This window comes from Rhineura floridana, chromosome 1 (genome assembly GCF_030035675.1).
Source record: "Rhineura floridana isolate rRhiFlo1 chromosome 1, rRhiFlo1.hap2, whole genome shotgun sequence".
Classification (NCBI taxonomy): Eukaryota; Metazoa; Chordata; class Lepidosauria; order Squamata; family Rhineuridae; genus Rhineura; species Rhineura floridana.
This window is the reverse complement of record NC_084480.1, coordinates 248443049-248456844: the sequence shown is the minus strand read 5'-3', so window position 1 is coordinate 248456844 and position 13796 is coordinate 248443049. Positions and strand designations below refer to the sequence as shown.

Sequence of the window (13796 nt, the reverse complement as noted above, 5' to 3'; positions counted from 1 at the left end):
AAGGACAGGTTTAGAATCATGAAAAAAGCCCAAGTTAAAAAAACAAAACAAAAAATAATCTGGGACACAATCAGGATATTCAGGTAGGTCCTCGGCAAATTCAACATATGGCTGTCTACTGGGACAAGGTTGCATGGGTGGTGTGTGCAGGCGGGGTGCAATCCGTACTACATATAGGCTCTGCACACTGAGTGCTCATCTGAACCATCTTCTGCACCATCCTACGTTTTGTAATAGAATTTTAGATTTGCCAAAGTATTGTTATATTCTTTTTATATTCATCCACCCTGTAAAATAGATAATAGAGCAATTTTAGCAAAACAGCAAAAAGAGCAGTACTAACATCTTCAGGACTGAGAAATTTATTATGGCATAAATTGTCTTGGGCTAAAGTCCACTTCACCAGATGCATCATTCTTGGTAATGCATGAAAGCTTGTGCAATAATACATTTACTTGCCTTAAAGTGCTACTGGACTACTTGTTTCATTTCTGCTGTAAGCCATGGCTACTTGGCACCTGCTTCCCCAATGCAGAATCTCTGTTTGTATTCAATAAGATGATTCCACAACAGTAACTTCAGCCTGAAATATAAACTCTTCATTGCCAGTCAATCACATGATGCATGGAATTACAGCTATTTTTTTACCAAGATGCCAAGGAAAAAACCCAGAAGCAACTGGCTGTAGCACCAACAGATAGTAATCACTATAAGGGAATCTAGTCTGAACCTAGTGCAGCTCCAGGCCTAGCTTTACTAAAAAAAAAAAAGACGCCGATGTTATAGTCCAGGCAAGGAAGATGTGAACAAATTAATTAATTTTTTTTCTTGCAGAACTGTTCTTGCAGTTTAACAGACACCTAAAAAAGGACTCATCAGTGTGCCCAAACATCCATGCTTCCCTCGCAGAATGCTATTTGGTTAAAAGGCAGGCTCAGATCATTCAGTTAGGCCCTGAGGCAGTTGAGGAGAGATATTTTTGGTGGGCTTTTCTCATGCCTAATGTGTATTCCAGTTTCTTTCTAAATGAAATGGTTTAGTCACTACTCTTTGTGCAAAGAGTACATCTTACAATCACCAGAGTACTGTTGTTCTGCACTACACCTGCCCACACCAAACTGACAACAGCAATCAGTACACTTACACAATAAATAATCTCAAGTTAAATCTATTACCATCATCTATCAAGATTCCAGACTCACAGGATCCAAAAGGAAATACAAGCCCCAGCATGTCTTTGAATAAAACCACTCCCCCTTCCTTCTCAGCATAATTAATTACCGTATTTATTCCATCAGCTTATAATGAGGGTGAACTGTTGGAGTAGAAAACAGTAATTATTGAAAAGTAATAATTTTAACCTTTCTTCCCATCCAATAAACAAATATATATAAATATATATAAAAATTACGGTACAAAGATGACACTTACCAGGGTCCAGTGATACTCACTCTCACAAATAGGCAGTTCAGTGAAAAAACACACAGCAAACATGGAAATATTCACTCATAGGCAAAAATCCTTGCGGTTTAAGAATGTACCTATAGCTCACAGATATTTCTATCAAACTTTAAAAAGCAGGGAAATTGGGCAGCTATAGTGAAAGCACTAGGGGAGCAGGAGACCTGACCTCCTCTCTGAGATATTGTACTGTCCTACAAATTTGTCAAAATACAAACACCATTTGGGTTGGTCTTTCACAGTCCAATCCACTTGCTGTGTAGCTTGGAAGAATTGGGAGGGGGAGGGGAGGAGAAGGACAGGTTTGATCATTTGCATGTTTGTTGAGTTCAGTGCAATTTACTCCCGTGCATCATGCTTAGGATAGGTAAGACTGACCGGGAGGGGGGAGGGAAGGAGGGCTGGAGTGGGCAGGGGAGGAAGAAGAAGTAAGAGGGGAAGGGAGGAGGAAGGAAGAGGAGAGGAGGAGGAGGGGGAAAGCAGGTCTGATCATTTGCATGTTTATTGAGTTCAATGGGATTTACTCCTATGCAATCATGGTTAGAATAGGAAAAACTGACCGAGGGGGAAGGAGCGCATTGGAGGGGGGCAAAGGAAGGGGGAGGGGAGGGCAGGTTTGATCATTTGCATACTTATAGAGTTCAGTGGGATTTACTCCCCTGCAATCATGCTTAGGATAGGTGAAACTGACCACGGGATGGGGAGGAGGAAGAGGATGAGGGAGGGGAGGAAAGGCAGAGAGGAGGACTGGGATGGGAGCAAGCAGGAGGGGGGGAGGACAGGTTTGATCATTTGCCTGTTTGAGTTCAGTGCGATTTACTCCCATGTAATCATGCTTAGGATAGGTAAAACTGCCCGGGGGAAGGGAGGGAGGGCTGGAGTGGGCAGGGGAGGAGGAAGAAGGAAGGGGGGGAGGAAAGGAGAGCAGAGGGGAAGGAGGAGAAAAGCAGGTCTGATCATTTGCATGCTTATTGAGTTCAATGGGATTTACTCCTATGCAATCATGCTTAGGATAGGAAAAACTGACATGGGGAGCAGGGCTGGCTCCAGGAATCCCGGGGCCCTTGGGCATCAGCTTGCCCTGGCCTCCGTGCATCGCACATGCATGCGTGCCCCCCATGCCCCCACCTACCTTTCTGCTGTCTTTTACCATTGCCGTTAGTGAAGATGGCTGCCGCGGTTTCCCTAACGGGATGATGCCTCTGCCACCATCTTTGTTGATGGTACGTGTGCGTGCTGTGCATGCGCATCTCTGCTATCAACTAAGATGGCGGCAGGGGCTTCAGTACCTTAGGGAAACCGTGGCCGCCGTCTTCATTAAGGGCAATGGTAAAAGACAGCAGAAAGGTAGGTGGGGGTGTGGGGGGCCCGCAGATCGTGGAAGGGGAGCAGAGAGGCAGCTGAGGGGGCCCCTGTAGCTCCAGTGGCCATCAGGCCAGTGCCCGTCCTGGCCACCCTTTAGAACCGGCCCTGATGGGGAGGAGGAAGGGGAGGGGATCGGAAGAGGATGGGGAGGGAGGGGCGAGGGAAGGGCAAGAGGGAGGGGATAGGAGGGAGGAGAAGCGAGGGTGGGTTTGATCATTTGCATACTTTTTGAGTTCAGTGGGATTTATTTCTGTGCAATCATGTTTGAAAATGGAAATGGACTGACTTCAAGTCGACTGGACTTATGGTGACCCTGTGAATAGGGTTTTCGTGGTAAACGGTATTCAGAGGTGGTTTTACCATTGCCTTGCTCTGAGGCTGAGAGGCAGTGACTGGCCCAAGGTCACCCAGTCAGCTTCATGGCTGTGTGGGGATTCGAACCCCGGTCTCCCAGGTTGTAGTCCAACACTGACCCGGGGAAGGGGCAGGGAGGGTAGGAGGATGGGGAGGGGAGGAGATTGGGTGGGTGGGCACTGGGCAGAGGGGAAGCCCCTTTTCTTTCCAAAAGGAAAATGTTGTGAACAGTATCATTGCTTTTCAGCGTTTCCCCCACCTTTTTATTCTACCTCAGGCACATATAGCCTCCCACCCAAATTTAAACCAAAGCTGTCCCTGGCCACATCCACACCAGGCCTTTATTTCACTTTGGGGAATCATAGCTTCTCTCAAAGAATCCTGGGAAGTATAGTTAGTGAAGGGTGCTGAGAGTTGCTAGGAGACGCCCTGTTCCCCTCACAGACCTTCAGTCAGAGTGGCTGACTGTTAAACCATTCTTGCCGCTGAAGCTCTCTCAGTGGAACAGGAGTCTCCTCTCAGCACCCTTCACAAACTACACTTCCCAGGATTCTCTGAGGGAAGCCATGACTGTCTCAAGTGAAATCAAAGTCTGGTGTGGATGTGGCCCCCTGATTAGCCAAGCCAAGCAGTTGGGAGTCTGGCTTTTGGAACACAGACAGTTTGTTCTTACTGAGCACGCCCTGCGTTAAGATTGGGTTCCAGCCAAAATTTCGTAAATTAATTAAAAATCAGCCAGGCATTTTTTAAACTTTTAGGTCAGGGCAAGGTCAGTATTAGGATTACAGGTACTCTATGAACATGGCTGGTTTTTAATGAATTTCAACAGATTATGAGAACTCTGACAAAAAAGTCCAAAAGGGCTTTGGGGTTCCCCCCCCTCTTTTTAGACGTTGAACTCTCTATGCTCTCTTGACTGCTTTGTGTATCGCCATGAAAATTGAGAGGGTTGTTAAGCAAGCGTTTCTGAGTTCAGGACTATAAGTTTTGTAAGGTTTTGTTTTGAAATGAGCTTATGGGAAGCATCAGAATGGCATGGGGGGCATTTTCAATTTAAACATTGCGGAATGTGAAAAATCCACGCTGACTATAGTATGCAGCCACTCTTGTGGCTGTATAAATAATCAAGCAGTTGACTAGGGGAAGGCTGATCAAGGAAGACAAACAGTCTTGGGGCCCAATTAAGGTTGTCTGGAGTGTGACTGCAAGGAAGAGTTCTGGAGCGTGCTCAGAACAGCTCTGTGGGCTACCCAAAAAGCCCAGTTAAGGTTAGGTACTTCAAATGGAGTGAGATAATAACAACAGGAGGGAGGGGATCACTGCACAGCTAGGATTTAAAAAATGAGTTTTTCTGTCTGGAGACAGATGGGTGGTACCTCCTGGCCGTAAGAATACTTTTGGATTGAGAATTGCTGAGTGATGCAGAGAGCTGATTGGCCAGAGAATGGGAGATTGACAGAAAAGTATTCAGGTCTCTCTCTACATTGACATGAATTATGAAAGAATTTGTGGGATAGGAGAGAGTGTGGCTTTGAGTTTTTGGGGGGCTAAATTCAAACAAATTGCAAGACATGTGACTTGGTAGGGCTGGCCCTGGTAGCCCTAATGGAGCAGCCTCCACTGCCTAGGGCAGCCTTTCCCAACCAGTGTGCCTCCAGATGTTGTTGGACCACAACTCCCATCAGCCTCAGCCAGCATTGCCAAAGGACAGGAAAGATGGGAATTGTGGTCCTACAACATCTGGAGGCACACTGGTTGGGAAAGGCTGGCCTAGGGACTGAACTCAGTGAGTCTTACTTCTGATTATATATGAGTAGGATTGTGTTGTAAATAACTTGCTTAGAATATCATCTGGAACCATGTCTAAATTGTTTGCTGAAGCTAATGGATTGCCCTCCATCAAACCAGTTGCCATATCAAAGGGAATATAGAATCACATTTTTAACAAAGTGATGCTAGCTGTTCAAAATTACTGTGCTCTCATTTTGATGCTTTCAAACACCAGTGTTTACAGGTTGCCATACCACCTAATTATATTTTGCCATCTAACTATATTTTTGTACAAATGTTGTATCTCTTGCTTCTTAAAAGGTCTGGTGTAGGTGTTCAGCACTGGCTTATTCTTTGCCATTTATTTTCTTTTGTGTGGCCACTTTAAGCTCAGGATCAGACATTATGATAAACTGGGAATTACCACTGCAGGCCGTCCCCCATGTCTAGCTTTCCCCTCCTCAATTTAGTTATATTATGATGTCATCATGCTGTGTTTTCCTCAGTCCTGTTTGGCAGGAAAATGCATAAGACCATAGAACGCTGCCTTATTCTGGGTCATATCAGGGGTCTGTCTATCTCAGTATTGTCTGCACTGATTGGCAGTGGCTCTCCAGGGTTCCAGACAGGGAGGCTTTACCTGGCCAGTTTGGAAGTGTTGGGGATTGAACCTGGGACCTTTGGCATGTGCTCTACCACTGAGCCATAGTTCTTCCACCAAACATATAAACAAAATGAGTGATGCTATCTGGGCATGAGTAAGTTCACTACACATAGAGGCGAAGAAAAGCATGAAACATGATATCAACCCAAAGTTGCACCAGCAGATATAATAGGACTTTCTGATCCTCTCTTCCTTGCAGTCTCTGTGGCCACATTCACACCAGACATTTATTCCACTTTAAACAGTCATAGCTTCTCCCAAAGAATCACGGGAAGTATAGTTTGTGAAGGGTGCTGAGAGTTGTTAGGAGACCCATATTCTCCTCACAGAGTTACAGTTTGCCAGAATGGTTTAAAAGTCATTTCCTCTTCCCAGAAAACTCTGAGAATTGTAGCTCTGTGAAGGGAATAGGAATCTTCTAACAGCTTTCAGCACCCGTCACAAACTACCCAGGATTCTTAGGAGGAGTCCATGACTGTTTAAAGTGAAATAATAGTGGAATAAATGTCTGGTGTGAATGTGGCCTGTGTCCCCCAACCTTCCAGAGCAGAGTTTGAAGGCATTTAAGGGGCTACAATGGGAAGGAGATAAAGGGGCAGTCTGTTGCATAAGCAGTCTGATAATGTTGGATGTTACTCATACCCTATAGTGGCATATATGTTCTTTTTTATAATTAAAATTGTGTCTTTCAGGATTACAGCTTGTTATATGAAGAAGCAAAGTATTTTCAGCTTCAGCCCATGTTAGGAGAGATGGAAAGGTGGAAACAGGATCGGGAGACATGTCGGTTTTCAAAATCCTGCGAATGTTTGGTTGTGAGAGTTGCTCCAGATCTTGGAGAGAGGATTACCTTGAGTGGTGACAAGTCTTTGATAGAAGAGGTTTTCCCAGAAATCGGTGACGTGATGTGCAATTCAGTCAATGCAGGTTGGAATCACGACTCAACGCATGTCATCAGATTTCCTTTAAATGGATATTGTCATCTCAATTCAGTTCAGGTATGCAGACATTGTTAGTTTTGGGGCAGGCTGGTAAATGTGTGAAGGAGAGTGGGGAGGTTATTTTAAATTATAAAAATCATAGTATGTTTTTAATTAATGTAATAAGTTATAGATTGATTAGTCTTGTTACCAAACCTTCTGGAAGTTTCATATTCCCTGAAGGATCCTATCCCCCAAATATACATGAGGCACAGAGAAGTGCTATGTTGCAAAATAGTAACTTGCTGTGCCAGAGGTTGAATACTAGTTTGGCTTTGTTCCAAACCACTACTTAACCCTCTTCCCCCCACCCTGGCCCACTCCCTTGATAAAACGAGGGGATTTTGGCGTGATTAGCAAAAGACAGTTTTGAACCTTTGAAATTAGAGGCAGCTTCTTCCATCTCACTTTTAGAGGAAAAGATTCAGGTAGGAAAGCTCTCGTCACTCATCGCCATACTCATACACACTCAGTGAACGCACAGAGGGGGAGCAGGTTGATGCCTGCTGATCCTTACTTCTGAAAGAGCCTAAATGAATGCACGGATATATATGTATAGGCTTCTCCATTGATCATACGAGCTCCCAGTTGCATAGAAGAGCCTACATATACATACAGCCTGAAGAAAAGTACTTCAAAGAAATTACCTACCTAAAGTTGTTTCCTTTTTCATTGATAAGTTTTGAAATAACTTGAATTTGGAAGCTTCAATTAGTTCGGAATTTGGCTGCAAGAATTCTGTCTGGTGTGGGTAGATAGAGCTATACTACATCAATTCTTAAAGAATTACACTGGCTGCCTCTTTGCTTGTGGGGTTCAAGATGTTCGTGCTTATCTTTAAAGCTCTAAATAGCTTTGGACCCAAATACCTGAAGTAACGCCTCTTCTGATATTGTTGTGCATTGGGGTCTTCAACTGAAGTCCTCCCCTGAGTGCTGTCACTTGATGCAGTGTGTACTGCATGCACGAAGGAGAGGGGGTTTTCTGTGGTGGTACCCCACCTTTGGAATAACGTCCCTAGAGACTCTTGAATGGTGTCAACATTGCAATCTGTTTGGCACAAGATCAGAAATATTTAAAGTAAATAAATGAATCCAATATAACTGAAAACAACCAAGCGTTTCCTTGGAGCATCAGTTGCAGTTTTTTATTTATTTGTTACCATTGAGTCTGATTGTTTGCATTGAACCTATTCAGTAGATAATTGAGCAGGCAGATGCTTCTGAGAACATAGCAGTTTCCAGAGTTCTTGGGAAATGTACTGTTATCTCTCCCCCTGCTGCCTCCCATGTTTCTATCTTATGACATAATGAGGTTCCATATACTGTCACTTAAATGAAGTGTGTTAGTGAAAAATCTGATATATATATATATATATATATATAGAAAGCTAACTCTTTATGGAACTACCTGTGCTGGTTTCTGTTGATTAACTCCACTCCAAGGTGTCATGTTTTAAGAACTATTTTGAACAATCATTGGGGGTTCAGGAGCATTGTAGTTAGCTACCAAAATTTATAATGTCTGAATATTCTCTATGATTGACATAAGACCTGTCTTTAGTTGATCTAAAATGGTACATCTACCCCTGTACCCTATATCTTCCCAGCAAGTTTGAATATTATGCCTTGAAAGTTAACTAGATATTCATTCTCACTCTCACTTTCATTGACACACACACAGATATAAAGCAATGCAGTGAAAGATTACTGAACAAGATCTTGTCATGTCTGATTATTACTTTTCACCTATATTATAAGCAGTTTTTCCTTGAAAGGAGCTTTCCTTGGCCTTTGTTTTGTTCTGTTTTAATCAATATATTTTAACTTACATTGAACTCTGAGCATTCAATATTAAAACAAACCCTACAGCTACAGTGTAAACACACCAGCTACATCCTGCCCCAAACCATTTTAACTTTGGTTTCTATACATAGAGTTAAACCAAATAAAGAAGTTCAGTCCTTCCAGAAGTATGAGGACTGAGTCTAGGCACTTTTTAGTCTCTCCAGGGGATTGAAAATTTATCAGCACATTTATATCTTGTCTTTCTTCCATCATGGAACTCATGAACATTGAGTTCCTAGATTATCTTCTGTCCAAGTGCAGACCACCTTGGCTTCAGCAAGATTGCTGCATCGTGTGACCTCAGACCATGCCCTGGGAGTTCCAAAACTATGGAGTATCCACTAGAAAAATTTGTATGAGCTCATGTCATTGCCATTTAGAATAGTCAAGAGGATGCTACATTTATCTTAATGATCGTGTTAGGTATGGGGAAGACATGGGGATATTTTTGAAGTGTGCCAGTTAGTTTGAAAGGCTGTAGTAGTCTGTAGCACAAGGTGCTGTGGAGTTGTACTTCTACAATGCAGTCATCTTCACATCTAACCCCACTGAGTTAAAAGTGCTTGTTTCTAGGTAAGTGGCATGCCTATCATGAGATGTCAGTTTCATTCCACATCACGTTAACGCAGCCTTCAGGGACAGCCCATGTAAGGTCCATTGTGGTAGTCTAGCTGCAGGTCTTGATATTATGGGAGGGAGGGGGGGAAGAATGAGAGTTATGCATCCTTAAACTTAGTAGTTTGTAGTGTTTTCATCAGGTGAGCAATAAGCCAGTTCAAAGGCATACAGTGATCTTGCAATTAGTAGACTTCTTGCATGCTCCCTTCCAGTTAGATCATTCCACACAGAGTTGCTTTTGTCTGTCCCTTATTTCTCTTTACACATGTTTATTGGCTAATGTAGGGCCTTCCAGACATCCTTTTTATTGTGCATTCATGATGACTTGTTCATGGGATGTGTCAGGGTGATTATATGTAATCCCATTTTCAATTTTGTTTGCACCTGCAAAAGTTTTGGGGTGGACATAGTACTTTGAGTCCAGTTGGTATATGTCCTGTAGCTTCCTGTTGAAATTCTGCTACTTTTCATACCACAGATGTCTTTTTGTGTCTCTGTGTGGGGGAAATATTGTCCTGTTTTTGTTGCACTATAGTGCAAGAGTACCCGTCCAGATAGTAATAATGTGGTATCATTGGGAAAGCAACATAGAACTAATCAGGTGGAATGATGCATGGATGGTTCAGTATAAATCTGTCACTAATGCATTCATATTGTATTAATGACACATTGCCGAATACACTTTCTAAAAAAACTGTCTGGAGGGGCCCTAAGACCCTTGCAGTGTTTCTTTATCAGTTCACACTTTGCCCATGTGTACTTCAATACAAAATAATAAATACCTACCAGGAAATCCATTGCAGTAACCTGGCCTATATGACTGTGACTAGATCTGCTTTCTTCTTCTAGGAAAGGTCACAGCTGGTGCAGTAGCCAAAGGTGTGCAAAGGCACTTCTGGCCATACCAGCCACCTAAGCATCCGGGAGCAAAGCCGGAATGCAATCTTTTTCTGACTAGGTTGTACTCCTATTCCTGGATTACCTTTCCTGCTGACTAGCATGTCTTATGTGGATTAAGTCTCAATTTATTTGTCCACATCCAACATAACTGTGTTAAAACAGTAGTTCAGGACCTATGCAATCTCTGTGGCATCAGATGAAAAGGAGAGAGAGACCTGGGTGTCATCTGCATATTGCTGAACCCCAGTCTTGCGTCCCTAACAACTTCCCCCAGCAGTTTCATGTAGAAGTTAAATGGCATAATGGAACAAGATAGAACCAACAAGAACATATTCTGCCTGCCTAGCTCCTGGTATAGCTCATCCACCAGAGCAACCAAGTCTGTCTCGGTCCCCTAACTAGGCCAAAGTCCAGATTGGAAAGGATTAAGAAAATGACTTTCAAACAAATATATCTGGGGTTGTAGCACCACTTTCATCTTGCACACCTCAGTACTGACTCATAGTTATCTGGGGGGAGGGGGGAGATCCAGAGGGCTTTTTTTAGCAGTGATCATACAGTTGCCTCTTGCCATACCAGTGGCACAACTTCCCCTCTGAGAGAGGCATTTGCTATCACCGAAAGGGTCAGTCCCCTGCTTAACTTAATTAGCCAGGAAGAACAAGAGTCAAAGGCACATGGTTGGCATCAAACCTAGAGTACACAGTGTTAAACTAGAATTAGCTATGGTTGAGCAAAGGTGTGTTAGTGAGGCATGGAATCAGAATGGATAACCTAGCTTAAAAAGCATGTTCTGAATTGTTAGCGTTGTGTAGACTATATTTTTAGATCCTATATTTACCTTGTGATAGGGCAAATCAAATCAAATGTTTATTGCGGTCATAGACCCATATGTGATAGGGCAAAGATAAATGGAATGAAGAGGTTGTAATTTTGCTATCTATTGAGCTATAATAGCTGCTGTTATGTAATTGAAATCCACCAGTGATTTATCACTAGGGTGGGAGTTTCCTTTGTTTCTGTCTCCATAAGCATAAAGTGGAAAGTATAATAACAGGATGTGAAAACAAATTTGTTTTTTCACCATATAGACTGCCGTTTCTGTCTTTTGTTCTTACACAATCTTTTCCTTGTCCTATTTTGTAGGTACTTGAGAGGTTGCAACAAAGAGGCTTTGAAATTGTTGGCTCATGTGGAGGAGGGGTGGACTCTTCCCAGTTCAGTGAATATGTACTTAGGCGAGAACTCAGAAGGACATCTCGTTCATCCTCTGTCATTCGAATAAAGCAAGAGCCTCTGGACTAAGGACGTATTTTCTTATGCAGCATCAAAAAGGGGAACCTTTTTCATGTGCAGTTGGAACACCAAAAGAGCCCTGGAATGAAACGTTAAATAAAGACACATTTATATCGAATATAGAGACCATACCTGTATTCATATGGGAGCATTTGGATTAGTAATAACCTCAAGGTGTAAAATATGTATATGTAAAAAGTTAGAAATGCAAAGAGAAAGGGAAAAAACCCTTTAAATGGTAGGTGAGGTTGGTGCTGTGATGGCCATTAAGTGTCCTAGGCCTTAGGTAGGCCTGATTAACAATAAAGAAGCCATTGCCATTAGGGCTCATAACTCCCTTCCATTTTCCATTGCCAAATGGCAATCTGCTTTTCAGTGTGTACACCTTGAATGAATCAAGTTTGCAGATGTTTGTCTTAGAAGTGACTAGGCGCAACTCTAGAAAACATCAATTATTACACAACAGAAGTCATGGACAAGAATTTTAAATGTAGCTTGTATAGAAGTCGTATACTTCTGTTCACCTGACAGATGTGAGCAGTCTTCTTATTTTTTATCAAATGGAGCCAGAATTTGTTACTACATGGTAGAGTTGCTCTGGTTTGAGTCCAGTGCTTTCATCTTTTTTTTTCAAATGTAGTATAATAAATTCTGTTAAAATGTCCTGTTTAAACCAACCATAGCCAAAAAAGTAAAATGAAAAATTCAAAACATCAAGATTAACATTAGCTTTTTACTTGCTTTGTTATGCATCTGATAACATTTGTTGGACAGTAAGTAATGTTGAATTCTACCTGCAAACAAAAATGTGAAGGCACAAGGTAGATAGTTAAAGAAAGATGATGTGCTTTATCTTTAATTCATAGTGGCAAAAGGTTCTAACGCACCACATGGTGCTACTTTCTCTCCATCAATTTTCCAGCCTTGTTTGACAAGTGACCTAATGTTGGTTGGAGGATCTTTTCAGTCCTACTGGACATTTTTTTTTGTAAAGTCATTAAACACAGATCTGTACAACTACTTTAAACTCTTTCTAATGCTAACATCCCTGCCTAGTATAATTTCATCACCACCCATAAGGTCAAACTGAAGTATGGTTTTCCTTTCTAAGTAGTATAATTCTGCATAGTTTTGCCTAAGATGATGTTTTAAGGGAAAAGACATGCCCTCCATCCACTGAGTAATAATACTTAAACTTCTATTGATTCTATGGTAGGAGTGGACAGAAGGTACAACTGGATCTACTGGCAGATCTTCGGATGATTTATTGTGATTTCTGACTCCCAGTTGTTTAACAATAGCAGCAACAAAATGATCCTTCCCTGCCCTATGTTGTACTGAAATGAAGAAAGCTTGGGCTAACCAAGAGTGCATTTTTCTGTGGAAGGGAAAGAATGTGACCAACGTTCAGTTCTGATACTCAAAACAAATTCCTGGGCTCAGAATTCTTTAAGTTTGTCTTTTGCACCAGGCTCTGGTTGGTAGTTCTTGGGGTTTAGTAAAAAGGCTGAAGTCTGTCCATCCCTGATCTAAGGGAACAATTGTAAAGCTGGCTAAAAGCCAGCTGTGGGACCACATGAAGTGGCATGAATACTGCTCTGCTGGCAGAGATGGAGACCCAGTGGCAGGGCACCACTCATACAATGCAGGCAAAAATAACCCTTAACACAAAACTTAGTGACCAAAATCAAAGATAAGAAGGAGCATGTATCTTCAAAAAGTACAAAAAACCCCACCCCTACAGTGAAATAACTTATCAGATAAATAAATACTTCAGTAATAAGTCCATGAATAGACCAAATGGTTGCAATAAATTACAACATAAGCAAACACATGTTGACGCAGAGTTTTTATCTTTGGCCTAATATAACTAAACATAACCACTCAATAGGCTTTGGCTCTTGACTTTGACTTCAGAGGAGGAGCACAAACCTCCTTTATTAACAACCAACTATATTACTATTTATCAGTGCAACCATCAATGTAAACTTTCCCATAACATTAAATATAACCTCATTCCCCATACAGATTTACCTTCTACAGAGTCAAAGTGGTGTTTTTCAAAGTCATGGGTTGAGACTTAAAATGTTTATATCTATAAAAAGAAAATTGAAATAATATTGGCTCTCACATTGATTTGTATTTTGTTGGTGGTTTTATTGTACAAAATATTTAATATATTGGTTATTTCTGTAATGCTATGCAAAATTTAAAAAGGATTGGGGGAATGAGGGAATGTCACGCTCATCAGAGGTAAGCAAGCAAACAAAGCCTCTGGTGAGCATGAATAAGCTTTTTCATAATTTCCGCAGGAGTCGCAAAAACAACAAAATGCACCTTAAAGACTAACAAATTTATATTGGCATAAGCTTCGTTCACTACAGTCTGGATAAGGGCCAACAGGCTGAGCTTGAACTCTGGAATGACAGAGGCAGTTGCTGTTTCCTTTGTCTGGGAGACTGACCAGTTGCCTGTTCTGGGTGGAGTTATACTCCCTCTGAAAGAACAAGTTCGGAATTTGGGGGTGCTCCTGGACCCATC

The 13796-nt window shown here is 41.9% G+C and overlaps 1 protein-coding gene across 6 annotated transcripts in view; it reads left to right on the top strand.

The window, feature by feature from the left end:
- KCTD1 (potassium channel tetramerization domain containing 1) overlaps positions 1-12275 on the top strand; it is a 106018-nt gene extending 93743 nt beyond the window's left edge. For all 6 annotated transcript variants that reach the window (XM_061597546.1, XM_061597537.1, XM_061597575.1 and 3 more), the window contains 2 exons: positions 6307-6612; positions 11106-12275. In XM_061597546.1, coding sequence (XP_061453530.1) covers positions 6307-6612; positions 11106-11264 — 465 coding nt within the window. In that variant the 3' untranslated portion in view covers positions 11265-12275. The remainder of the gene's footprint in view (positions 1-6306; positions 6613-11105) is intronic.
- Positions 12276-13796: the final 1521 nt, after the last annotated feature.